The 25,576-nt window shown below is 36.2% G+C and overlaps 5 protein-coding genes across 6 annotated transcripts; 4 read left to right on the top strand and 1 right to left on the bottom strand.

The window, feature by feature from the left end:
• The first annotated feature begins 1,388 nt into the window (after nt 1-1,388).
• On the top strand, nt 1,389-2,628 carry LOC113697357 (early nodulin-93-like). Its single transcript, XM_027216942.2, has 4 exons — nt 1,389-1,595; nt 1,793-1,854; nt 2,154-2,229; nt 2,366-2,628. Exons 1-4 carry the CDS (start codon nt 1,496-1,498, stop codon nt 2,467-2,469), a joined length of 342 nt encoding a protein of 113 aa, XP_027072743.1. The 5' UTR covers nt 1,389-1,495; the 3' UTR covers nt 2,470-2,628.
• Nucleotides 2,629-3,175: 547 nt separating this feature from the next.
• Nucleotides 3,176-4,033, top strand: LOC113695303 (putative RNA methyltransferase At5g10620). The gene has a single exon (XM_027214343.2). It carries the CDS (start codon nt 3,346-3,348, stop codon nt 3,919-3,921), a length of 576 nt encoding a protein of 191 aa, XP_027070144.1. The 5' UTR covers nt 3,176-3,345; the 3' UTR covers nt 3,922-4,033.
• LOC113695302 (pentatricopeptide repeat-containing protein At1g08070, chloroplastic) lies at nt 4,020-6,505 on the bottom strand. The gene has a single exon (XM_027214342.2). It carries the CDS (start codon nt 6,379-6,381, stop codon nt 4,171-4,173), a length of 2,211 nt encoding a protein of 736 aa, XP_027070143.2. The 5' UTR covers nt 6,382-6,505; the 3' UTR covers nt 4,020-4,170.
• Nucleotides 6,506-13,302: 6,797 nt separating this feature from the next.
• Nucleotides 13,303-14,827, top strand: LOC113697550 (uncharacterized). Its single transcript, XM_027217220.2, has 4 exons — nt 13,303-13,379; nt 13,767-14,122; nt 14,362-14,432; nt 14,548-14,827. Coding segments are annotated over exons 2-4 (408 nt in total). The 5' UTR covers nt 13,303-13,379; nt 13,767-13,787; the 3' UTR covers nt 14,550-14,827.
• A 4,391-nt stretch (nt 14,828-19,218) lies between these two features.
• Nucleotides 19,219-22,605, top strand: LOC113695574 (zinc finger CCCH domain-containing protein 39-like). Of its 2 annotated transcripts, none has more exons than XM_027214707.2 (3): nt 19,219-19,681; nt 20,113-21,014; nt 22,055-22,605. In XM_027214707.2, the coding sequence occupies exons 2-3, from the start codon at nt 20,159-20,161 to the stop codon at nt 22,309-22,311; spliced, it is 1,113 nt and encodes a 370-aa protein (XP_027070508.2). In that variant the 5' UTR covers nt 19,219-19,681; nt 20,113-20,158; the 3' UTR covers nt 22,312-22,605. The 2 variants fall into 2 exon arrangements, with proteins under 2 accessions (XP_027070508.2, XP_027070507.2); XM_027214706.2 differs by having other exon boundaries at nt 20,107-21,014.
• The last annotated feature ends 2,971 nt before the right edge of the window (nt 22,606-25,576 follow it).

Genomic DNA, 25,576 nt, shown 5'->3' with positions numbered 1-25,576 from the left:
AGGTTTTTAACTATTTCATTACCTTCCTTTCAAAGTTTGAAAATTGCACTAATCTTCCTTAAGGTTAATTATTTTGTAACATTTAGACTTAATCAGTCATTAAAAAGTGATATTAGGAGAGAAAAAATATGATTCCATCATTACCTTTCATGTACTACATTATCTAGTTAATTAAATACCAATTCACACATTAAAGAAGACACTAAATGGATCAAATCACATATAGTATCAAAAAATAGTATATTATTCTATATTTTTTCATTTAATGCAAGATCCAAATTTATTATTTTTGGTTACATACTTACTATCAAACCTGATTAATAACAAATAATTAAAAATTTTTGCAACCAGAACATTATAGAGAGCAAACGTGAACATCACAAATATCCTTGTAAATATATTAAGGTTAGTTGTGGAGATTTTTATAGTATTAAAGTTAGCTCTTTTTAATTTTTTTCGTTGCATTTTGATTGTTTGTTATTGATTATATTTTATAATGGATTTGTAATTGAAAAGAGTAATTTGGATGTGAAATATATTGAATGATATACAATTTTTTGATGTTATATGTGATTTGATCCCTAATAAGAAACAACAAATTATAGTGTTTTTCTTTAATGTGTAGATTGATATTAGATTAACCAAATAATATAGTAGATGAAAGACAATGGTGGAATCATGTTATCTTCTCTCACTCAATATCACCTTTTTATTACTGGTTGGATCTAGACGTTACAATATAATAAATCTCTAGAGAGGTCAGTGTAATTTTTTAAATCTAAAGAGAGAATAGTGAAATAATTAAAATTTTCAGCAAGGTTTCTAAAATTATCCCTAAAAAATCGTACCCACCTTTGAACATGGATGAAAAGGTTAAAATGAAAAAAGAGTAGAAAGAAAAGGAATTTTTTTGGGCATAAAAAAGGGGGAGGGCAAAGCAATAAAAGGATAATGTAGTAGCTTTAACTTATTCAGTCTCCATGCATTGGGGGGAGGGCTAATTGACGTTACTATAAGTATTTGTTAACTTTAACTTAACTTACTTCAGTCTCCATACATTGGGGGATAATGTAGTAACTTTAGCTTACATCAGTCTCCGTACATTTGGTGGGACGTTACTATAAGTATTTGTTAACTTGGTTCGACGTAAATCATGATATTTGGTCTGGGGCAAAGTCGATCCCGTAAAAAGAATCTGCCGACCACAAAAAAAAAAAGGTGGTAGTAGAAACTAAAGAAAACAAGTGACTCCCGACGTTGGATATCAACCGAAACCATCAAACTCTGTCAGCAACTCCCACCAGTTACAAATCTTTTGCCACAGAGACATATGAAATCTATGTCCACCTTCGCCGCTGGGGGTTCTATAAATAGCCAAACTCACCTCACTAATTAGGCAGACCCCCGGAAGCATTTCTTTATTTATCTCCTTCCAAAATCAATTTACTCCAGTGTTATAACCTTCCGCATTTCCTTCAACAAGGCTACTACCAGAATGGCTGCTGCCAAAAATGTTGCTCAGTCTCCTCTTGAGAGAAGCTGCAGCTTGGCATCGCTAGACCATAAGCTAGCCATGGCCAAACGTTGTTCTCATGGTACGGTACAGCTAACTTTTCCTTTTTCTTCTTCTAATTATTACTAGCTAGTAGCACGCTGCTCCTTTTCACTCATAAAGTAGGACCCCCCAAAACAAAAAAAAGTTGCATCAATTAACAAGAAAACTTTCTGATAAAAACGATGCTTTCGAAAGCAAACATGTAAAATTGACAAGTGTTGATCGTTGCATCCGCAGAGGGTGTCGTCGCCGGAGCTAAAGCAGCTGCGGTTGCTTCTATTGCAACTGCCATCCCAACTGTAAGCCCATCCATGCTTCGTAGTTCGCGTTGTAAATTTTAAGAAAAATCACTTCGTAATATCGATTGCATTTGCAGATTAAATAATCTGTCTTTGTTATCCGAAAAAAGGGTGACCCAATTTTTAAAAAAAAAAGGAAAAAAAAGGTTTTTGAGCTTCAAATGAATGAGAAAAATCAGAAAAAGGTATAATCAGATGAAAATTCCACACGCTTAACATATAGTAGTATTTGTTCTTTTTTTTTTTTTTTTTTCTCTGTCTTGCAAATAAGTAGTAAAAAAAGTGAGAAATGCATGCAGCTGGCTAGTGCAAGAATGGTCCCGTGGGCAAGAGCCAATCTCAACCCAACTGCCCAAGCTCTCATTGTTTCCACAGGTAAGAAATGCTGCTGCTACTAGTAATAGTCAGCATCTTTCTCTAACTCCTAAAAAATAATTAACATCATCCCCGGCCAAGCTAAAAGAAATTATTATATAGCAAAGATTTTTATGGTTTCAAATTAATGTTGCAGTGGCTGGAATGGCTTATTTCATCGTAGCGGACAAGACTGTTTTGGCGACAGCAAGGCGAAACTCCTTCAATCGGCAGACCTCCTCATCAGCCTCTAACAACTAGCACTTGCTTTAATGCTAATTATGTACTCCTCCTAGCGAACTAGGATGCAGTTGTCGTTGTTGTTGCGGTACTAAATACTATTGACTGCTACCGCCATCTATCTATGGTTTGTGAATGCATAAATAAAAATGTTGAGCTTCTTTTCTGCTTTTAAGAGAATCCATCCCCGGATTTTGTGTCCAATCGAAGCTCCTTTACCTTTTTTTTTTTTTCCTAATCTGAATATCTAGTCCAATGTTCCAATCTACCTATTTACTTGGGGTCGGTCAAATTCAAAGCTGGCCGCACCCTACCTTGAATGCCGATGAGAAATTTATATACGGAAAAAAGTTTGATTATACGGTACTAATGTGTAATTTTGTCAACACCAACTTATGGTCAATAAGAGCCCCTAGTGGGTAGTTCGGCTGAGATTGGTCGATTTTACAACAAGTTCTCAAGTTTAACCCCCACTTGCTATAATATTGTTGCTGGTATCATTAGGGTGAGCTCTGCCACCTTGGAAAATTAGTCTGAGTGATTTCACTCAAAATACTTCTTAGACCGGAAAAAAAAAAACAAACTTATGGTCAATAAGACGCACTATCATTAAAACACGATTGGATTGAAGGGCTTTAAAATTCGGGGAAACCCAACTCATGCAATACCTTGGGCCTAATCGATACCAATAAAAACAAAAGTTGGGCCAAATCCATTAGAAGTTAGAACCCGGTTTTGTTCTCCAGCAGGCTAACACCACCATTTGCACGTCTTGACTCGTCTCCTCCGGCCACTGCAACGTTTTTCGTCCTACCAGATTTGGCAATTGGTTTTGTCAAAGGCCAATTTACACTTCAATCTCATCTCCTCCGAGTCCTTGCTTCCTCGCATTTTCTGATGGAAGCCCTGCTCTCTTCTTCTTCTTCTTCTGGTGTAACCGCGAAGTACTCAATTCCTCCTCCGGGTCCACTCCGATTTACTGGTCAATCCGTGAGACCAATACCCGTCCGGATACTGACGGTGGGCAAGAAGAGGTCAGCCGGGGTGCAACTCATAGTTGACGATTACGTTAACAAACTCAGCCACTATTGCCCGGTTGAGGATGTTCGGGTGAAATCCAACCCCAAGAGTGCTCGCGATCCGACGGTTCAGATTGAACATGAGGACCAGGCTTGCATGCGGTGTATCAAGTCCCAGGATGAATGGGTTGTGCTGTTGGACGAGCGTGGGCTGGAGCTGGATTCTATTCAAACGGCTTCATTCATTGGGAACGCTTTAATTGATGGAGCTCCGAGCCTTCTATTTTGCATTGGTGGACCTTATGGTCATGGACGACTTTTGCGCCGGCGGGCCAATGTCTCAATCAAGTTGTCATCTTTGGTCTTGAATCATGAAGTTGCTCTTGTTGTGCTAATGGAGCAGCTCTATCGGGCCTGGACCATTCTTAAAGGCCACAAGTATCATCATCACTGAACATTAATTGATGGTTCAAAAAAATTTTTTTTTTTCTAAAAAATATTAGCCAGTTAATTGTACCAATTGTCTATTGCTATTTAAGAGATGCAACCAACTTTCATTTGCAACATTAGTCATATAGATTCGGAGCTTTCACGTTATAAACAGCTAAGTGCTTAATGTAATTTTCCATTTTGAGCTGCAAACTCCAACTAGGAAACAGCCATCAATTGAAATCTAACTTAGTTTGCCTAAAGTGCAACAAATCTACCAATAGTCCATGCATGAGCAACAGCCATCCTTGAAATGGTGAAACCGATTGCGATCCCTGGCAATGATCTCCCTGTTGAATATCTTAGATATCAGCTTTGTGGCCGAATGGCAGTTGCCACAAACTCGGAGATTCTTTACAATCCTCAGGGTCGTTCCCGGTTTTGTACTGATCAATCCAAATGCAATCGCCAACCTCTCACTGTGTTGACTCAGTATCCCTTCCTTCCACTCCTCATCCATGTCATAATGGACTTCCGATGTATTGGGAACGTGCCCTGCCATTTCTAGCCGCCTATCTATTTCGTCCAGCATCCTGTATATGTCTTCGCTCTGTGGATGTGTCCTATCACTGACAAGAAACTCGTGCACAACGGAGTCTAGTTCTATGGACGTGCAGCCAGGAACTTTCTTCAGTCCATTATCATTGAGCATGGTTCTTATTCTAGCTACATCATTCCACCTTCCTGCTCCTGCATAGATATTTGACACAAGCACATATGCTCCATGATTATTGGGGTCCAATTTGAAAATGCTGCAGGCAGCATATTCACCTAATTCAAGGTTTCCGTGAATCCTGCAAGCTCCAAGAAGGGAACTCCATATGGCACCATCAGGCTCAATATCCATACACGCCAACAGTGACTTTGCTTCATCGAATAATCCAGCTCGACCCAAAAGATCAATCATGCATCCATAGTGCGGCAATTTGGGTTGGATTTTGTAATCTTGGACCATGGAACTAAAATGCAGGCGACCAAGTTCAACCATACCACCATGGCTACAAGCTGACAAAAGACCAACAAAAGTAACGTCATCAGGTTCGATACCCTCCTCAATCAATTTGGAGAAAAGATCAATTGCACCATGTGCATTCCCATGCATGGCTAGCCCTGATATCATCACATTCCAAGAAGACAGGCTTTTAGTTTCCAACCCAAAGAACACTTGTTTTGCAGATTCGATACTTCCGCATTTAGCATACATGTCAATAAGACTCGTCCAAACTGAGGAATTTTGCAAGTGATGGCAATTTTTGTTGATATAAACATGTATCCATCTGCCCATATCTAAAGCGCCCATTTGCGCACAAGCTGGAAGAATGTTCAAGAATGTAACATCGTTAGGTTCCACACGCTCTAGTTGCATATGGCGAAAAACAGCCAAGGCTTCTTTATACTCACTCACATGCGTATGTCCGCCGATCATAACATTCCACGAAACAATATTTTTCACTTCCATACCATCAAACAAACTTCGAGCTGTATCAATCTCACCACATTTCGCATACATATCAACCAGAGCGTTAGCCAGTCGAGGATTCGAATCAAGCCCATTTCTATTGATCCAAGAATCCACCCGCTTCCCCAGTTGAAGCCCGGCTGAACGTGCACAAGCAGAAAGAACACTCACTAATGTGCTCTCATTAGGCGTGACATTTAACTTCCACATATTTTCAAACAAACTCAAGGCCTCCCCAAATCTTCCCACTTCAGCATATCCTGAAATCATAGCATTCCATGAGACCACATCTCTAACAGGAATCCCATCAAAAAGTACCCTAGCCTCATCCAAACAGCCCCTCGAAACGTAGCCACCTATCAGTGCTGTAAAAGACACGGCATCTCTGAAACTACTTTTTTCAAACACTTGTCTGGCATGACCGAGTTCACCAATTTGAGCATACATATTGATAATTGAAGTATGTATATGAACATAACTGTCCAAACCGAGTTTTAACACACATCCATGAACTTGTTTTCCTATCTGGGCTGCCATTAATTTCTTGCAAGACTTGAAAAGGGAAGGAAATGTATAGGAATTTGGATAATTGCCTAACGAAACCATTTTTACGTAAAACTCCAGAGCTAATTCAGGATTTGAGCTTAACGCGTACCCATGAATTATTGTATTCCATAAGATTTCGGTGGGATTCTCAATGGCGTCAAAGATTAGTAGCGCGTAATTTGAGTCACCATACGGGCTTAAGGCGCAAAAGCCGACTAGTTTGCTTAGCCCGAAATGGGTATTATGGAGGCCGAATTTTATGAATTGGGCGTGGATTTGTTTGAGGTTCTCCATATTTTTGCATCCGGAGAGAAGGGATTGGGAAGGATGCTTTTGCAGGAGGCTGCAAGGGGGATTGGATTCCGCAGGGATGTGGAAAGCTGAAGCCTTTGAGGTAAATGGGGACGAGGGAAGGGCCATGAGTTTCTGGGTGGAAAAAGTAAAAGACAAAGGGATACGAGGGCGGAAAGATGTGATAATTTCGTTTGAATATGATTTAACAGTTTTCTTCAGACTTCATACTACTTTCTTTAGTGATGCCCATGCCCTCTTTTCATTGGATTGGATAATCAGCAACTTTTATCGTTTAACTTGCTATTTTGAGGATGGAGCATGTGAGGTGCAAAGATGTAAGATAGTGTGGTCCAAGTCCAACAGATTAAATCAATCATTGAACCCATCCAAAAAATAAATATCCTGCAAAAGCACTCCCATTAGTCTTCTGGACCCGGGAGTGTGGAGACTGCTCTGCTGACTGGAAAGCGTTTTGCGGTGGCGACACACACGCAAGGATCGAACTAGGAAGTAGTGGCTGACAAACGATAGAAGGGACGGTTGAAATGGCGACTTCTGTGAAGGGCCTGACCTAATATTGCTCAAGAATCATGATGGTTATTTGAACACGAAAGCCAATGCTATTTAGCGTATAATTGAGATTCCTGACCCCATACATACTTAGCATAGAATGTGGCATTAAGTTCTTTAGTATATCACCCAATTAACGTGTTCGGGCCGGGTTGGGGTGTCGGGTCCGGATCGCAGGAGATTAGTCGGGCCCCGTAAGGATTGACCCGGACATCCCTGTGTCGACAAAAAAAAAAAAAAAAAAAAAATCACCCAATTAAAATTCCTTTATTGATTGTATAAATGCAGTGAAACGTTGCACTTTAAAAATGCAATGAACTATGCTTGAAATCTTTGTTACAGATGACTAATGGATTTTCTTAATGGGCGTCCAGTTCCATATCCAACTGAGATACTTTACTACTCACGTTCACTAAAACCCAATCATTTGTTTATTCACATCTCGCACCTAGCACTCTCTACCATATCATGACATTACGAAAGTTCAAAAGCTGGCCCTTAATTCTTTCCCGTGAGAACAATTGAAAATTGTTTATGCATTTGAAGTGTTATTGGAGCATTTATCACCTTTTCACTTTAAAAGATTAGTATTGATTCATGTTCATACTCGTATTGAAAATCTTATCAGTAGAAACGGTCAAAGTTAGATGCGCACCACCTCATATCATAACAAGCTTGCATCAGATTATCCTTTTACCACCTCCCACCCCCACAAAGAGAATAAAATAAAATAAAATAAAAAGGTAAAACCCAACCTTGGCATTGCAGCAAAATCGCAAAGTCTTTTGCAGCCCACAAGACTGCAAGTCAATAACCCTGGTATTATTCCCCTAATTTCAGATGTTTAGATCGAATTCATAAAGGGAAAGAGAAAGGGAATTTGGAGTCATTATCTTGCTTTTATGGTCACAATCAGTTATCAAGATCAAGGATATATTTTTTAGGTGAAGCAAGCACTCGACGTTCTTTGTTTAGAAAGTGTGCCTATAACCAACACGATTAACACACCAAGCACTAGTAGCGCTATCGGAAGGCGAAGGCGAAAGCTCCACCTAGCTCCCTCGAGTAGCAGTGAAAAACAGTCGCAGAATATCCCAAAATTCAAAAGCTACGGCTATTTTTTGCATCGCCCCTTAGGATGTGGATTCTGGCAAGTATTATTGAGGAGAATTGGACTGCTTTAGAGAATGGTCACATATTGTAGAATAAAGGATGGCGTGGGGGGGGAGGCATTGTCTAAGGTTTTACATAAGACGAATATTCACTGTGTCTGCTCTGGTTATCAATTTTTTTTTCTTTCTGGGCTGAGCAACGATTCCTCCTTATCGAATCCGAGGTCAAAACACAAGCATCTGTGCTCGCATGGAATCCCCATTGCTTGCCATGTCAGCCATGTCGGCCCTGAACTATCATTACAGCGGCCCAATTATGTCTAGGGGTGTACTCGAGCCGAGTCGAGCTCGAGTACTGCTATACTCGAACTCGACTCGGCCTATAATTGATTATACTCGAGCTCGATCGAGTCGGAGAATCTCAATTCGAGCTTGACTCGAGGAAATCCTTTTTAAAAGCTCGAGTCGAGTAAACTGATCAGTCGAGCTTTTAAGGCCGAATTATGTCTGTGTCCTTCTGCGCCCACCTTAATAAGTAACATGCCAAGTTGCCAAAGGCAAGTCCCACTGTCCCAGGTCTCCCATGCAACTCTTACGTTTGATTTTTAAGTGGCTTAATCAACAGTTGGGATCCTCCGTTTCATTATTCGATGTTAAATTCAGCGTAATTCCATTTATCACGTAAAAGTAGAATAAATTTAAATAAATAGCGCATGACAAGTTAAATAAATAAAACATTTGACATAAATATAGAGTGTGTTTGGATAGTAAATTATTTGAGATAATTTTATGAAAAAAATACTGTAGCACTTTTTTTGATGTGATGTATGTGAAATAAAAAGGTGATTGAAAAATGTGTTAATGATGCAAGCAAATCAGTGTGTGTAAATAAGGTGTAAATAATGTGTAGAAATGACATTGAATTACTACTGAAAAAGTGACACTAAGAATCCCATGTGCTTAATTAATCAAGTAGAAAATTTGTGTGGTTTTCTTTTAACTTCAAAATAGTGCCACGGTCATGATCTAGCCCTTTTGCTCCTCTAGGTTACAGCATTTTTAGCTTGGCGTTTATCACATGAACAAGAAAGAAAAACGCTAAATAGTGACAAACCCTTTTCCACATGACAACGTGCTTGTGAAGGTGAACCCTTTTCCAAGTGCTTAATGACGGTGGATTACTGGATGAAAAGGTACGTTGCATACCCAAAAAGCTCGCGCAATTAGTGAAGTGAAAATACACGAAAGGGCATAGGAATAAGGCAGAAAGACAGGAAGAGACTTTAGAAGCCAATAATTAACGAAAAGGAAGAAAACGAAAAGGGTAGTAAATTAGTACCATTTAAGAAGGCGTTAAAAAGGAGCACAAAAATATTGATAATAGGATGCAAAAGGACAGGAAAACCCAAAACAAAGAGAAGAATACCCCTGAAACCCAGACAAAATCACTGAGGTAGACGACCCTCGAAACAATTGAGTGTTTATGTACTTGACATGTCCCTGTTCCACATTAATTATAGATATAGCAAAATTAATAGTATAAATGTGGTGAGACCCCCATTATATGAGTTCAAACCCATCTTTGGATTGTGACTTACAATCCAAATTCTGAAACTCTGTCTGAGAAAATCTCCACGGCTAACGCGCAAATGACTATAGAATGGGGCACCAATTCTGTAGAACTTATGTGTAGGATTGAGTATCAGTCGTCTTAAGCTATCTTGGTTGAGATTATTCATCAAGTCTATTGTCTTTTTACTCACGATTTAACCGAATGGTCCCGCGACAGGACTCTTTTCCATTATATGCTTTAACTGGGGAGCCATTTGGTTCAAATCACAATCACCATCACTATGAGTATGATAAATTTAGAAACAGTAATGACAATGATAAAAATTCTTATAGCGTTTGGTAATTTTACGGCAATGATTTTAGTAATTAAAAAATTAACATATGAGTGAAATGCTACTTTTTAGTAATTAATCATAAAACCCATAATGGAGATCTACAAAACTCATCAACCGACTTTAAATGAAGATTATGTGTGGATGTGATTGAAATTGACACTTGCCTTAAAGCCCACTAACCAAACTCCTACTTTATCGTTCATGTATCCTTATTGCCATAGTTTGGGAGTCTAGAATAGAAAAGAAAATAAGAGAAAAGATAAGTTATAAAAGTAAAGAACGGATGAGAAAGTATCAAGTTTCTATCTAAGTTGTTTGGAGTTTTAAAAAAGAAAAGAAGGTAAGTGATTTTCTTTTGTTTGAGAGTCGAAGACAAATGAAAAGAGAAGATATTCAAATAAGTTACTTTACAAATATGCCCTTTCTATAAACAAACGTGAAACTTGATGGAAATTTGATCGTTTGCTGCAATCTAATGAAAACTATAGAATACTATGAGGCATAAACTACTAGCTCTTTATGTGTTTTCTTTATTGAATAAAAATTACCAGTTCTTTATGTGTTTTCTTTATCGAAAGGATGTGTTTTGGCGAGGGCTTTGTAACGGAGGGACTCGTTGAAAATTAAAATTTTTTGCATCAGGATTTTAAAAGTAATATTATCATATATGAAGATTTACTTAAAACTTCTGTGCGTTTCTTCCTTTTCCGCCCAACTTTGGGCGGAAAGTTTTCCAAAACAAGGAGCTAGGGAAGTGAAATCTTTCCAAATCTTTTCTTTTTCCTTCCCATTTTTGCTCCCAAACAATGGAAAAAGTTTATTATCTTTTCAAAATCTTTCTTTTCTTTTCGTTTCCTTCCTCCCAGACTAGCTATTAGTGATTCATATATCCTTATTGTAACACGCCAAAGATGTTCATCCGTTGCTATTAGTGATTCATATATCCTTATTGTAACACGCCAAAGATGTTCATCCGTTTGTTAGAGAGTGCATCGAACAATAGGTTTAAAAACTCCATGCCGACATGAAAAACTCAAAGAAGGTTGTACTAAATAAAAACCATTGATGTGTCTCACAAAATAAATAGTAAAGAAAACGTATGATTCAGAGTATTTGTTATTGGTTTATAGCTTAGATCTTTAATAAAGTAGCAGCGTAAAATGTACTTATAAGAGTGGAATTAGCTTCATAAGATGTGTAGTTGTAATTATTTTTTGTCTAAATTAACATTCCCGTGAATATACAACTTTAGAAGGTCCTTATTCCAAATTTTTTATGAATTGAAACCTCGTACCAACGGCTTAAACTTTGGAATCTTTTTTTTTTTTTTAATTGTTGGTAAATTAAACTTTCGAATCTTTGAACAGTCGTTCGACTTGTTGTCTAGTCTTGGACAGCCTTGTATCATCTAACTCATGTCCATACATAAACATATCATCTCAGCATATGCCTTTTCGGCTATATCTTATTGAGTCAAATCAAAAGCTCTGACAAAGTGATAATAACTTAGGCTCCCATGACTATTGTGCATGTTTTAATAATTCCAAGATGCCAAATGCCAATTTTGCTTAGCTAGTCCAGCGGGATTAAGAATTTTTTCCTTGATACATATGCTTCTGCATGTTTCTGAATTCCTATATATATACTATTGGACATTTGGTATCTTAACTTCATCTTGATAAAAGTACGGCAAAAGAGGCAGCGAAGGCCGGTTAGATTACTTTTATCTTTTGATGCTTAATATGTGACATGTTATAATTCCATTTCCAAATGGGAAAATGCCTCTTAATCATTACGACTGCAAGGGAAAAAAAAAAAACGTAATCGATACCAACAAAAAGAAGTAGAACGTAATCTTATCAAAGAAGTAGGATATTAGGACACAAGTCTTGCTTCCGTTGCAAGATAAAGACATCAATCTTTTTATCACCAATCAGGTCATTTTAAAGCACAAGCAATGAAAAATCTTTTTCTGTTGTGTAGCATAAATCAATTACTGTCTCATGGTATGTTTGATTCACAGCGGCTGCAAAATTTTCATGCGAAGATCCAACTAGTGGAACCATAAAAATATGGTGCTATATATATATGTGGGGATTGTGGTAGGTAGACTTGCGTTTAGTACGATTAAGAGTGATTTTTGTAGTTTTTTCATAATTTGGTGTACACTTACAGACACCGATTCTATTTATGCACTAGATTGGTTTATGCTATTAATTAAAATTTATGAATGCAACAAAATTACAGAAATTAAAAAGTATAATATCGGAACAAGGGTACAAAAATTCTAATCGTTCCTACCCCTGATCCATGTATGTGCATGCAAACAAAGCACCCTAGGCATGCAGAAAAGTTCTGTGGTTATGTTTGCAGGTGAAGAGCGAGGCCCATATTTAGGATATAGTGAGTAAATGGTACATATCGGGAGTGCCTCCTTGGCAACAAAACTTTATTAGTAGGGGACGCAAAGAATGGCAGCTGGATGTGCATCTTCAAATGGCTTTTGAATTATTGCAGTAAAGAAGGAATCAAAAACAAGGAAGAATAGAATTTGGCGAGACAGGTGCATTATAAGGAATTTATTCCCATATGGAAAGTTACCCTACAGAGATTTTCTGCATTTAAACCTGAACTATGTATGCCGGAACCAAATGAAGCCTGCTCAAAAGGAAGGTCCATTTGATGTTACGTGGAAAGCCAAGCAAGCTTAAGGCGTATGCATCCCAGTAAACTTGCTACGTAAGTAGGGAAAGTAAGGATCCAGGCTGCATGAAAATCTTTGAAAACCATCAAGGCATCAACCACCAGTAGGAATTAGGATTCAAACAGGATCCAGAACTTCAATCTGATATTTCATATGAACAGATGTTTTGTTTTCAGGCATTTTTCTAATCGTTTAAATAGAAACTTAAACAATGTACAGAGCGATTATATTATGCTATTATATCATTCATCTATTCATGAAAAGGACGTTGATTCCAGACGCAGGTGACTTTGGCATTCTAGGTGAGGTAAAATATCTGTGCACTTAACTTTTCCATATAACATCATCTCTTACGAGACTTCACCAGAAATGGATGAGAGAATAGAGAATAAATTTTCGAAACATTTTTTAAATACAAACTTCGCGTTGAGAATCATGGAAAGAGGGGCATTATGGGACTTACTGTGTAAGAAAAATGTGCCTCTGTGCATGCACTAGTTAGTTCAGAACTTAGCAAGCCCACCTCCCCATGCCTCCACAATCCAAAAGACGGCAAGAAATACTAGTAAAAGACTTATCTAATCATTTATACTTTTGGAATCTAACCAGAAGGAAACCATCTGCAGAAACAAATAAATAACATGTTTAAAAAAAGTAAAAAAGAAATCTAAGAGCCCGGCCCCACTCTCGAGCAGCCTCAACAACTATATAAACCAACTCAATCCATTCTTCCAAAAAATCACCAACCAACTCGAGCAACAAACAACCAGTGCTTACAAGTCACCAAGTGCTGTGTTATCGTTCCTTCCCTTCTTCAGTGTTTCTTTTGAGGTGAGCCCATATTGATTGCTGCGCTTTCTTCTGCATTAGCCCAATTAGGTCATTCTAGGGCCAAGATATATGTTTTCGTTCTTCCTACTCAGAATAATGATTTGCACATCCAAGTTATGGGATTCAGTGTTGCATGTAAACAACATGTATAGCCTCGTATTCAATTTTGGGCAGGCCATGGTTCCATTTAGTAGAGTTTCTTTTGACTGCATTTTTTTCTACTAGGCCTTTTAAGCTAGTGCACTTAGCAAGGTGATATTAGTATTTAATTGACACAAACAGTGCCGGTTTGCATCATGAAATAGGCCATCCACAAAGACGCATTTCAGAAATATCTATTTTGATCCTGCTTGTGTTGTTAACACTTTTTGTTTTTTATTATTTCAGATAGTGAGTGAAGGACAAATCATGAGTAGGGAAGGAGATTGGTTGTGTGCTGCTTGCCAGTACTCAAACTTCAAGAGGCGTGATGCATGTCAAAAATGTGGATGTCCCAAGTATGCATCGCCCGAGGATATCTCCTCTTATAGGATACACAGAACAGAAGTCTTGCCTGGAGATTGGTATTGCACTGCAATGAACTGTGGGGCTCATAATTACGCAAGCCGAACAAGCTGCTATAGATGCGGTGCAATGAAGAGTGATAACTGTGGGTACGGGGTTGGCATGATGGCACCTGGAGGTTACCTATATGATTCCAGTGCCCTTCCTGGTTGGAAAACTGGTGACTGGATTTGCACCAGGTTGGTCATATTAATTTCATCTTTTCTTTCCTTCTCTTTTTCGCGAAGAAAGTGAAAGAACTCATGATTTTGAATTAATCCCATTTCAAATAAATCAAGCTTCTCTATATTTCTCTGATTAGATTAAATTTTACTGCCTCTTGTGTTTGATTAATGGAGAACAAGAAGTTAAGCAGGCATTGGACGTCATCATTTCATGTGACTGTTTTATCTAATGTAAGCAATCCTTCTTTCACCAGATATGGATGCGGTGAGCACAACTATGCTAGCAGGACGGAATGCCATAAATGCAAAATGCTTAGGGATTTCTGTGAGTCGTCATCTGCTATTCATCAATCAACTGGAAGTACTTGTCTTTGATGTTTTCCCTTTAAATTTAGTTTAAGAACCCACATTCCTAAGCATATCATTCTTTTACTTTTCAGGAACGCCGTCTAAGGCAGTGAATCAAGGAAGAGAATTAAGTACTTGTATAATTAGGAGTTATCTCACTATGATCGGCAACAGTGACCCTCCTCAAACACATCAATTTTCTCTCTAGTCTTTCTTCTTTTCTCGTCCAATAAATTGTAGGTTCCTGGTAGACGACCAAAATTTCATTAGCATTGTTCTGTAGTTAATTTCTGAGAGAAGGGTTCCTAGCTAACAACATTGTACGGTTAATTATTACATGAAACTAATGAAATCCCTTCGTTTTCCTGTTAATCTTTCAAACATATAACGCGTCAGTTAAAGGATGACAATCCATGGGGTCCAAGTAACTGTTCATAGTGTCTATCAGCAGCATTGCAATGGAAGCCAGAATAATTCAAAGAAGGCAAATGCCATGGACCACCATTAGAGCAATAAAATAGCGGCAAAATTTTGCAAGAATCTGAAATCAGATTCAAGAATCCTGCTGCTGATCGACTAGTTCGAGCAGGAAGATGGTCTTGTTTGGAGCAATACTTGATTGATTCCTTTAAGCATCTAGTCCCAAAGAACGCGAAATAATTTGATGTAGATAAGAACCTGATGCTCCGCTTTTAAGGGCACGTATTCGAGTCAGTTCCAACCTTTCATTCATTTCTTCCTTTCCGGGCTTCTGATAGAGTAGCTTTGTGCCATCTTCACAAATCACGAGCCATGGCACTTTGCCCAAAAGACAAGCTATTAAGAAAAAGGAAACTAATATGCTCTTAAGACCACTGCCAGATCAGGAAACATGGTTCGAATTAAGCTAAGAATTCAGTTTTTAAAGCATATTTAGATCCCATCATTTTGACTTGATTGGAATGTTGAATATGTGCTGGGTACAACATTCAGTTTTTAGAACAGAATGCTTTCTCCCGGCCCCTACAATACTACATTGTTCAGCTTTCAAGAGATTCTAGCCTCCTGTCATTATCTAGCTATTATATGCTGTGTCGATGCTAGACAAGTGCTCAACTTCGTGTGGACTTATTTTTTGGCATATCTATCTCCGGATGTCTTAATTGTGTATTCAGGTCTAATCTAATTAATCAGGCCTTTTCTTGCTAGTGTATTTATTTTCCTCATCTTAATAAGTAACAATATATGTATATACATCGTACTTTATCTATTGAAAAAGACTAAATATACACGTAAAGGAGCATCCATGCAAATTGTGAACTGCGCTCTAATATTCCAGCAGATGACGTAATGTTTTCTTCTTTTTTTTTTTTCAATAAACACGATAGATTCTAATTTGCACCTACTTTTACTTTATATTACTTTATATTAAAGAGAAGGGTAGATCCAAATGGGTCAATAAGGAATCCAAAGGAAACTGAACAGCTATCGAACTAGACGAATACCTCTACACCCGTCGGTGAAATTTAAAGATATTTTCGATAAAAATACAAGTTAAATCTCTTAATCCACACCCAAATTAAAAGAGTTTTAAATCTCTTTCTGATGACCAACTACTCTAAAAGTAGCTGGTTGACGTAATGTTATCTACTTTTAATCTCATCATGGATTGTGCTGAAGAGGGAATATTTCGCAACAAGAAAGCATTAGATTAATCGTGCCTTGTCAACCAACTAAAGTGACCTATCATAGCACCACAAAGTCAAATGCATGTCTTTGCTTTCATTATAAGTATATATACAGTCACATCTTTTTAAGGTGCCAGAACTATAAGAACACCTGAGACAAACATATGCTTGTCTTTTTCTCCGTTTACTAGATGTTGTAAAGAAGCAGTTCTATCTTTGGAAGCAAAAGCCTGATCCATAATTCCCTAGTTTTCTGTTTTTTATGCTACTGGCAAGTACTACTAACCAAGTTACAAGGCCTCAATTACGCGCTTAGTTCCGGGCTGTGTGTTGCGTTGGCGTCTGATTGCCTGCCTGTGTACGCGCGTAAGAAAGAAGGGAACAGAAATGACAAAGTAAAGGGTAAAGTGATTTGAGTGCACATCCGGGTTGGGGGGGATTTGGGGTAGATTTATAAGTCTCCTCGGGAACCTCAAAAGTTGCCGATTTTTGGGGTTTTCTGTGGATTAAGGGTTGTAAATTTATCAAAAATCTTAACTGGCTTTGACAAAAAAGACACTAGCCTTTCCGGGGTAATTGGGGTCTCTTTAGGACTTAGCAGCAGGTTCTTGCATAGGTTAGTTCCTACATCGGGGTTGGGGGGGATTTGGGGTAGATTTATAAGTCTACTCAGGAACCTCAAGAGTTGCCGGCTTTTGTGGTTTCCTGTGGATTAAGGGTTGTAAATTTATCAAAAGTCTTAACTGGCTTTGACAAAAAAGATTTGCAAACTTTAATCTTTTAAAATAAAATCCAATCTTAATTGATTATTCTATATTACACTGTCTCTAAAAGACAATCTTTTTTTAATATGAAAATGGGATAAGAAAAAAAAGAAATACATTAATTCCCATTGAAAGTAGAAGTGTTGGCATATTATATCAAATCCAAAAAGTAGAAATTTCTATATATATATATATATGTTATTTAGTAGTGTTTTAGTCAAGTCAAATTTTTAGTAGTTTTGTTGGACTGCTAGTTTTATTGTTTAGAAATTAATATTTTATTAGAAAATTTCTAGTTTATAAATATGAGTGATATCATTGTGGTTAGTTGAGAAGAGTGGAAGTTTGAAAAATATTATTATGGCGTGTGATTAATATATTATTATTGATATTATTCTTCTATTGTCAAAGTTAGAGGGTAAGAGTTGTTGGAGTTAGAGGATAAGATTTATTGTGAAGAAATCAATTGATTGAGTTAGACAACAGAATTAGTCCTTAATTATTCGGTTGGTGAATATATAAGAGGATAAGAGTTGAATTACTGTGTCACATATGCAAACTTCAACTGACCCTTTTATAAGATAAATGAAATTATCTTAAGTGTCAAAAATCAAGGAGGCTATAATTGTAGTTATGTGCACTTAGATAATAAAACTGCATGTTTGTAACCAGAGGGTAAAAACCATTTATAAAAAATTCATTTTTAATTTTCTAGTTTAAATTTTTATGTCCACACATAATTCTGAGAGGGAGAAATCTGGTTAGCTTGCAGCTCACCCCTTAGTTATCTGTCATAATTATGCTATATAATCATATAATCATCAAAGTATGGTGTACAAACTTTAGATGCTCAAATAATTTCATGTTGTATTAATTATGAATTTATTAAATGTGAATTCAACTAGGGTGTTCTAGTGTTAATTAGTTTTGTAAAAATAAAATAAAATGTCAAAATTTTTGAAGAGAATAAATATGAATGTATATATGTTCGCACGATAAAATATACAAAAAAGGAATAGTGTATGGATAAAATAACAAATAAAAGAATATGTTGTCTTATATAAGGGATAATTTCAGAAACCTCCCCTGAGGTTACTTGCATTTTCACATAGCTCCCCTCAGGTTTAGAAAATTACACCAACCACCCTTGATGTAGTGAAATGACAACAATGTCCTTGATTAAATAGATAATCTATACCATGCGATGAAACAAAATAGTGAAATGGAAAAAAAAAAAATTCACTACTACCCATCTTGCCACAGATTCACCAACTACTTATAGTTTTCTGTTTCTCTCATTCCTCTTAAGTCCTATCTCTTTTCTCGTTTTTCCCATAACATGTTCCCACCAACCATAATGACCGCAAAGCTATGTCCACCTCTCTCATTCTCAGTAATTAGAACCTTTTGATTTTTCAACTTTTCTTATGCTTTGCTGATGCTAATGAATTGAAATTGCCAAATAATAAATTGAGGTGAGTAGATTTTATTGTCGAAATAGATAGAGACAAAGAGGATACTAGTGATAGATTTAAAAGAAAAAAGAAACTGATGGTTGGAAGGGGAAAAAGTCTAGATGAGGGGCATACAATTTTGCCTTCCATAAAGATAAATTTTCTTGTATATTAACAGCTGCATTTGGGTTTCTTTAAATGATTTGCAATAGTTGATAACAGTTTGCTATGGATATTGAAGTTGGTCTAGATCCCTAGATGTTGACGGAGTATTACTAAATTATATGCTTTGCTATGTAAAAGCATTGCTCTTTGGTATTGGTGGTTGTAGGCTAGGATATTGTTTTATGTTTGGCAAGATGACAGCCAATGAGATCGCAGTTTGGAATTTGAGATTGGTTGATTTTGGGCAAGGAATGAAATAGATGAATTGTAGAAACATTTGGGTATTTGAGGTGACTGTTGTAATTGATTTGCACTGAAAGCATTTGAGTAGAGGTTGAGGATTTTGTGACTGCTCAAATTTTGGGAACTGAGTTGGAGTGAATTTGGGACTCTGTCATACTGTTGAGAGGGATTGAGTTAGGAATGTTTGATTAGTTGCAAAAGTGTATAGGTGAAAGGTGATGACTAAATTATTTTTCCTTTTTGTTTTCACAATTTTAATAGAAGGGTAGTTTAGGATTATTGAAAAAGAATCTAGGTTATTGGGCCTACATGGTTACCTAAATAGTAAAAGTAAGGGCAGTAAATGTAATTTTGAATATTTGAGGGGAGCTATCTGTAATTAATAGAAACCTCAGGGGAGGTTTCTGAAATTATCCCCTTATATAATTACTTCTTGGATTGAGTGAACTGTCCAGGCCTAAAAAGGCTAAGGGAGAAAGAACGAAGAGGCAAAACAATTAGACCGATAACAAACGAGCCCACCGCCGGATTGGCAATTTAAAATTTGCTAATCTGTTTTATATTAATCGGTCCCACACATTAATCTAATTCTGAGTATTTTACATAATTATTCATGTAATTATTTAAGTATTGCCAAAATAATACATATAATTTATATATTAACATAATTGTCCATCGGATTAATGAGGTTTAGGTGACTGTTGAAGGGTTTTAGCCGTTTAGGGCTCTCAGGGTTTTAGGGTTTCTTGCATCGTCTTTCCTTGTGCTAATTTTCCTTGGAGGGATTCTTTTAAGGCGGCTATGCCCTGGGCGACTCTAGGAAACTTCAAAAAAGTTGTCCATAACTTTTGATTTCAATCTGGGTTTCGTTTTCTTGAAAAAAGTTTAATTTTCGGGACAAGATCATCTGCCTATTCAGTTGGGAAATTTCAGGTTTGTTGATCCTGCATTGCCTACCTATTTATTTATTTGTATAAAAAATTCTTGCTTTAAACCAAAGACAAAAGATTAATCAGGTGATTTTGTTTGTAAAAGATTTTCTCTCCACTTTACAGGATTGATAAGATTTTTATGTTTTTTTCTTCTCCTGATCATTCTTTACTTTTATTTGGACGGAATTTAATTGTCTTGTCAATTTTTTGTATCGCATGCATATCAGGTTTCTTCCGGATTTTCTTTTGTGCAACTGCAATTAAGGGAGTATGAATTAGGAATCGAGATTGATCTTTTTATTCTTTTTATCAAACAGAATGAAACTGATACGTCTGTTTTGGCCAGTTAGTTATGTATTCTCTTTAGTATCCTAGATCATTGTTTTCTGCTGAAAATTCGATCTGTATTAATTTTTCTTGTAAAAGGAACAGAAACAATCATATTGGACTCAGCCTGAAGCCCTGTCACCGCAACAAAATGAGTTTTCCTAATCCTCCTCCACCAGTACCGCCATTGCCACCACCACAGCCACCACTTCCTGCCTATACGCAGGTGCCCTTTTCAGATGGTGATGTTGGTGGGTTTTGGCCAGGACTTCCATTGGAATACCCTGGCTTTCCAGCTGGCTTTCCAGTAAACCACGAAGATCTTGATCTATATGAGCGTTTTGAGCATGCACCTCCTCCCAAGCGACCGAGGAACTCAGATTATAATAATGCAGTTTCTGAACCATTCTCAACACTGATTAATCCTCGGATGAACCCTTCAAATCCTCTGGGAAGTAAAGGAACAAGCCATATCTTTTATAAGACTCGCATGTGTGCAAAGTTCTCGTTTGGAAGTTGCAAGAATGGGGAAAAATGCACTTATGCACATGGGATTGAAGATATGAGAGAACCCCCACCAAATTGGCAAGAATTTCTTGCTGAAAAAGATGGAGCGGCTAGGACCTGGACTGATGATCAGAGACTAATCCACAAGATGAAACTTTGCAAGAAGTTTTACAATGGTGAAGAGTGTCCGTATGGGGAAAAGTGCAACTTTCTTCACGAACGTCGTATACCTAGTTTTAGTTCTCTTGATGAACGCCCAAGGTCCAAGACTGATATGCCAATGCAGAGGGAGAGTTCTGTAATAAGCATTGGAACCAGAGGATCGTCAATTGGGAATCCAAGCGATTATGATCAGCCAGAAGTCAGCAGGCCTGTTGATCCAAACATGGATGCCTTAAGACCTAAAACTTCTTCTTGGAAAACAAAGTTATGTAGCAAATGGGAGATAACAGGTCGCTGCCCCTTTGGAGAAAGATGTCATTTCGCCCACGGGCAGTCCGGTACAGCTGTTGCTATTTATTTTAATTTTCAGTTGATCATGTTTTCTCCGTCTGTTATTTTGTTACCTGTAGATTCGTTATTCTGTTTCTCATCTTGCTTTTTGCACTAAGCTAAACAGAAAGGCATTGCATTCAGTTTGATTCCACAAAGGGCTGGGAAAAGAAAAATTACTGTTCCATTAGCTGATTTCTCTTCCTGTTTTCTAGTCCCTTCATCCAAGCTGTAGATCAAGGATTTACCGATTCTAGGATTTGTATTGTTTGTTTGACTGCAATAGAATTTTAAGTCTAACCTATGTCAAAGAAATTTTGTAAGATCAACAATCTCTAATAACTTGCCTGAATAGAGAGGGAAAAAATGGGTAGAGTTGTCGCTGCCTTTTTTAGAAATAATCCACAAACCTCACCCCTTCCCGGGCACTGACCATAGCTTAGGTGCATAGCCGCATGTAATTTTACTTGAAAATGATTTCGGTCTTAATTTCCATGACTTGAGGATCGTTCTCCACAGTCAGAAACATAATCTTGACCATGTCTGCATTTTATGTTGACATAGGAGAGAGTCTTTGCTCTGCTGATAATTGCAGGCAGCATCTTTTTGCTGATGCTTAATAGTAGATTATACAATCAATTAATTTCTGACAGATATTGGTGAAATTGTTAGTTTGGAGCAAGTCATTGTTATTATTAGAGCCAAGGGTACCAAAGCAAAGCTGGTTGTCTTTTTTTCCTCTTTTCCATTAACCTGTTCATCAATAGTGATGGTTGGAGTTATGACCAGTTGAAATTTTCAGCCAGGTCCTTTTTTTGTTGATATGTAGGAGTCTATTGCAGCACTTCAGAAGTTACGCTATTCCTCTTGTTCCGCATAGATTCATTTTCTTCATTTTATTAGACTTAATTCTGATCTAATGGGCATAAGCAATTTTATCTGTTCTTGATTCGTTGCCAACTCTCTGAAGTCTAAGATTTGTCTGTGATTTTCTCTGCGAACTCTCTGAAGTCTAAGATTTGTCTCCGAATTTTCTCCTTTTTGACAGAACTAAATGTATCAACTGCCCAAGTTGATGTTGAAGTGACGGTGAATTCTAGTCCTTTTCAAACAAAGCCGGTTGCTATTCCCGTATTAGACTCATCCGCTGCTAATTTAGAGGTTGGTGCTCCTGTACCAGAAGTGATGCAGGATAAGAACTTTTCATGGTGGAGACCGAAAAAGAAGATGAACAAAATTTATGCTGATTGGCTTGATGATCAAACTCCACCTCATGGCTCTCCCAATGAAGTCGAGGATCGGTAAATCTTTGGCATTCCAGCTGCCAAAATTGAAGTTCGAAAGTTCAACTGCAGTTGAAGCTTTAAATAATATTTACCGGACAATCGACCGGGGTGGTAAAATCTATAGTATACCATTTTCTTCTCTTTATACCTTAACCTTATGGGATGATGACAATAGTTGATGATCCCCATTGGCATTACTCTGCCCTTCACCAGAAAGATCAGTTTTGTATCTAGAAGAGAATTCCGTTGTCTGTAGCTGAACAAAGTAATCTTTACAGTGACTGAAAAATTCAATTCTATTATTCTTTTCAAATTGTCTTCCCGACCTTCTTTAGACTGCAATTTCGTTTAACAGAACAGTCAGTGTCTGCAAGAGCTGATGGTTATCTTTTCTCTGCAGCATATCTTCAAAGTTTGATTTCATCATCTTAGGATTTTTCTTTGTTTGTTCAACATCCCTTTGCAGAACAAGGAAAAGAATTTTGAGCATTTTTCTAACAATTTTGTGATGTAATATTTGTAAGATAATAAGGTGATTGAAAGATTAAAAAAAAATAATTAAAAAACGTGTTGATGATGCAACTAAAATATTCTTTCCAAATTAGATGAGTTAGCCTTTCCTTGACAGCGTCCTTTTATTGCAGTACACAGTCGCATTCTGATAAATAGCACATGGTGGAAACTGTAGATTACGGTGCACTAGTTCTGTAGTAAAGTTGCAAGACAATTCCTCTTTTCCTTATTCTGACTTACCTTGAAATCTAGAAATTTTGTTCTAGAAATATCCTTATGATGTTCATGTATTTTAACTCCAAAAAACGCAAGCTCTAATGATCTTTCTATAAGTTGCAGCACCTTTAGATGATTCAACGGAAACTCTCGGTTTTAGACTTGATGAAGTCAGGCCCTAGGAATTAGTAGTATTCCGTTTCCAATAACCCAGTCCAAATAGAACATTGTTGTGTAGATAAGAAGTTAAATGCCATCAGCTTCTATTAAACATAAAAAAAAAAAAAAAAAAACAAAGCTTTCTGTGAAAATCTAAATCCTTGAAAATTTAAATTTTTTAAATCAGTGATAACTACTCGAGTTGAAATTTTAACCTAAGCCAATCTACTTCACTCAAAAGGGTGGAATTAATAATGGATTTGACTAAAAATAGCTTCCTTTTTATTCAAATGCCTCTAGAGGATGCAATGCTTTATAAAAATATATACGAAAATTTTCATTAACAGATTGTTGAAGATTATCCAATACCATTTAATTTACATCACTATAAAATTATCCAGTACCATTTAATTTACATCACTACCCTAATAATAGATTAAACATGCATTTGAAATTACAGATATGCCATTTAATAGATACAATATATTTGAAAAATTATTGACAGATCTAAAAAATAAAATAAATTTCACAATTGTTGTCTAATAGATAAATCATTACGGCTTCCTTTAGTGCATATTACAATCACTAGATCTACTAATCAACGGTTTTAAGGTTCAATAATGATGATGAGATATATTAAAATAGATTCAAGATCCAAAAAATCTAGATCTGACAACCATATATAAAATAAATTTAGATCTAACAACAAAATAAGAAAAAAAAAACTCAAAATTTCTATAGGAATCCCAGAAAGAACAGAAGAACCTCACTAGAAATTCTTAGGAAAAATGAAAAACTCTTATTAAGAAAATTAAAAGAGACTTTACTATAAAAAAAAAAAAAAGAACCAAATCCATGGAAAAGAGATCACACCATGTTCTTCGTAGTCTCCCTCCCTAACGGACGACCTTGGAACTAGGAGAAGAAATAGAGAGAAGTTGGAAAAACTGACTGGCAGAGAAGATGTGAATTTTCTAGAAGATGAAATACTCGATAGTAGAATATTGACTAATCACCCATTACTCAAAATGCGAGTTCTTACTATAAAGTCTTTCTTTCTTTCTTTCTTTTTTTTTTTTTTGTAAGATTCTTACTACATATACGCATGACTCGTTAAAAAGTTGTAAAAACATTGATTAGATAGTCAATATTCATGCAATTCAAATTGGGTTAAATGTAATAAACTCCTCTGAATTTTATCCTTAATTGTGCTTTGTCCCCCTAAACTCATTAAATAAGCAACTTGCCCCTCTATTTGATATTTTAAGGCAAATGTACTCTTACTATTTTGTTTTGTTTTTCTTTATTCATTCCCTCATTTTCCCCTTTCCACTACTTTCTTTTATTTTTTTATTTTTCCTTTCACTGTTTTTTCATTTCTCTTATGTCACTATTTTGTTTCACTTTCTTATTAGTATTACTAATTTGTATGCTAATTATAATATTGTAATTATATTATACTATCACTTCTATTTTATTTTTTTACACTATAAAAAATTCAAAACAAATTGTATAGAATAAAAAATAATATATATGCCTGTCATAATAAAAAAGTGTGTATTATTTAGCAATTTAACTATTTAAAAATATATTAGCAAATTAGAACTTTAAATTACTTAATATTTAAAAGCATAGCCCAAAAAAGTAACTAATATTTTTATTTACTCTTTTATGTATTGTTTATTAATCACTATGTTATTACGATTCGAATTTGTTACTGTTGTTATTAGAAATTAATTTTTTCTAAACTCTAGACATGATTTAAATAATTTATGAAATAATCTATGCGCATAGATAATATACTTTGTTATAGCATACACTTGATGATAATTATTACTTTCAATAGCAAAATGTAAAAAAGATAGATAGAAATAAATAAATAATAAGTTTAAGAAAATTAAAAATAATATATAGATAATAATTGTAAAGAGAAGAAAGTATTTGATCATATGAGAGGAGGGAGAAAAATTAAAATTTATAAAGAAAAAGGACAAGTAGAAACAAGGAAAGAGGATAAAAAATAAATTAAATAATAATTAATATGAAAGGGGTATTTTTGTCCTAAAACATAAAATAAAAGGGGCGAAGTACCTATTTATTGAATTGATGGGAGTAAAATATAATCAAGGGTAAGGTTAAGGGGGGGTTTAACGCTTTTAACCCATTAAAATTTCAAGCATTTAAAGTCCAAAATTCCTTCAAGGCATAATTACAATGTTTGAGTGCCATCAAACTTAGATATTTGATTTGGAACTCAAACTCTCCGCACTTCATCAACGATTGAAGCAATCTGCAATAAAACCTAGGTGTGGAACATAATGAGTGTATTTGGATAAAAGATTATTTGAAATATTATTTAGAATAGTTATTATAGTATTTTTTGTGATGAAATGTAT

This window comes from Coffea arabica, chromosome 6e (genome assembly GCF_036785885.1).
Source record: "Coffea arabica cultivar ET-39 chromosome 6e, Coffea Arabica ET-39 HiFi, whole genome shotgun sequence".
Classification (NCBI taxonomy): Eukaryota; Viridiplantae; Streptophyta; class Magnoliopsida; order Gentianales; family Rubiaceae; genus Coffea; species Coffea arabica.
Note: the sequence above shows the minus strand (reverse complement) of the source record. Positions and strands in the feature narration are given on the sequence as shown.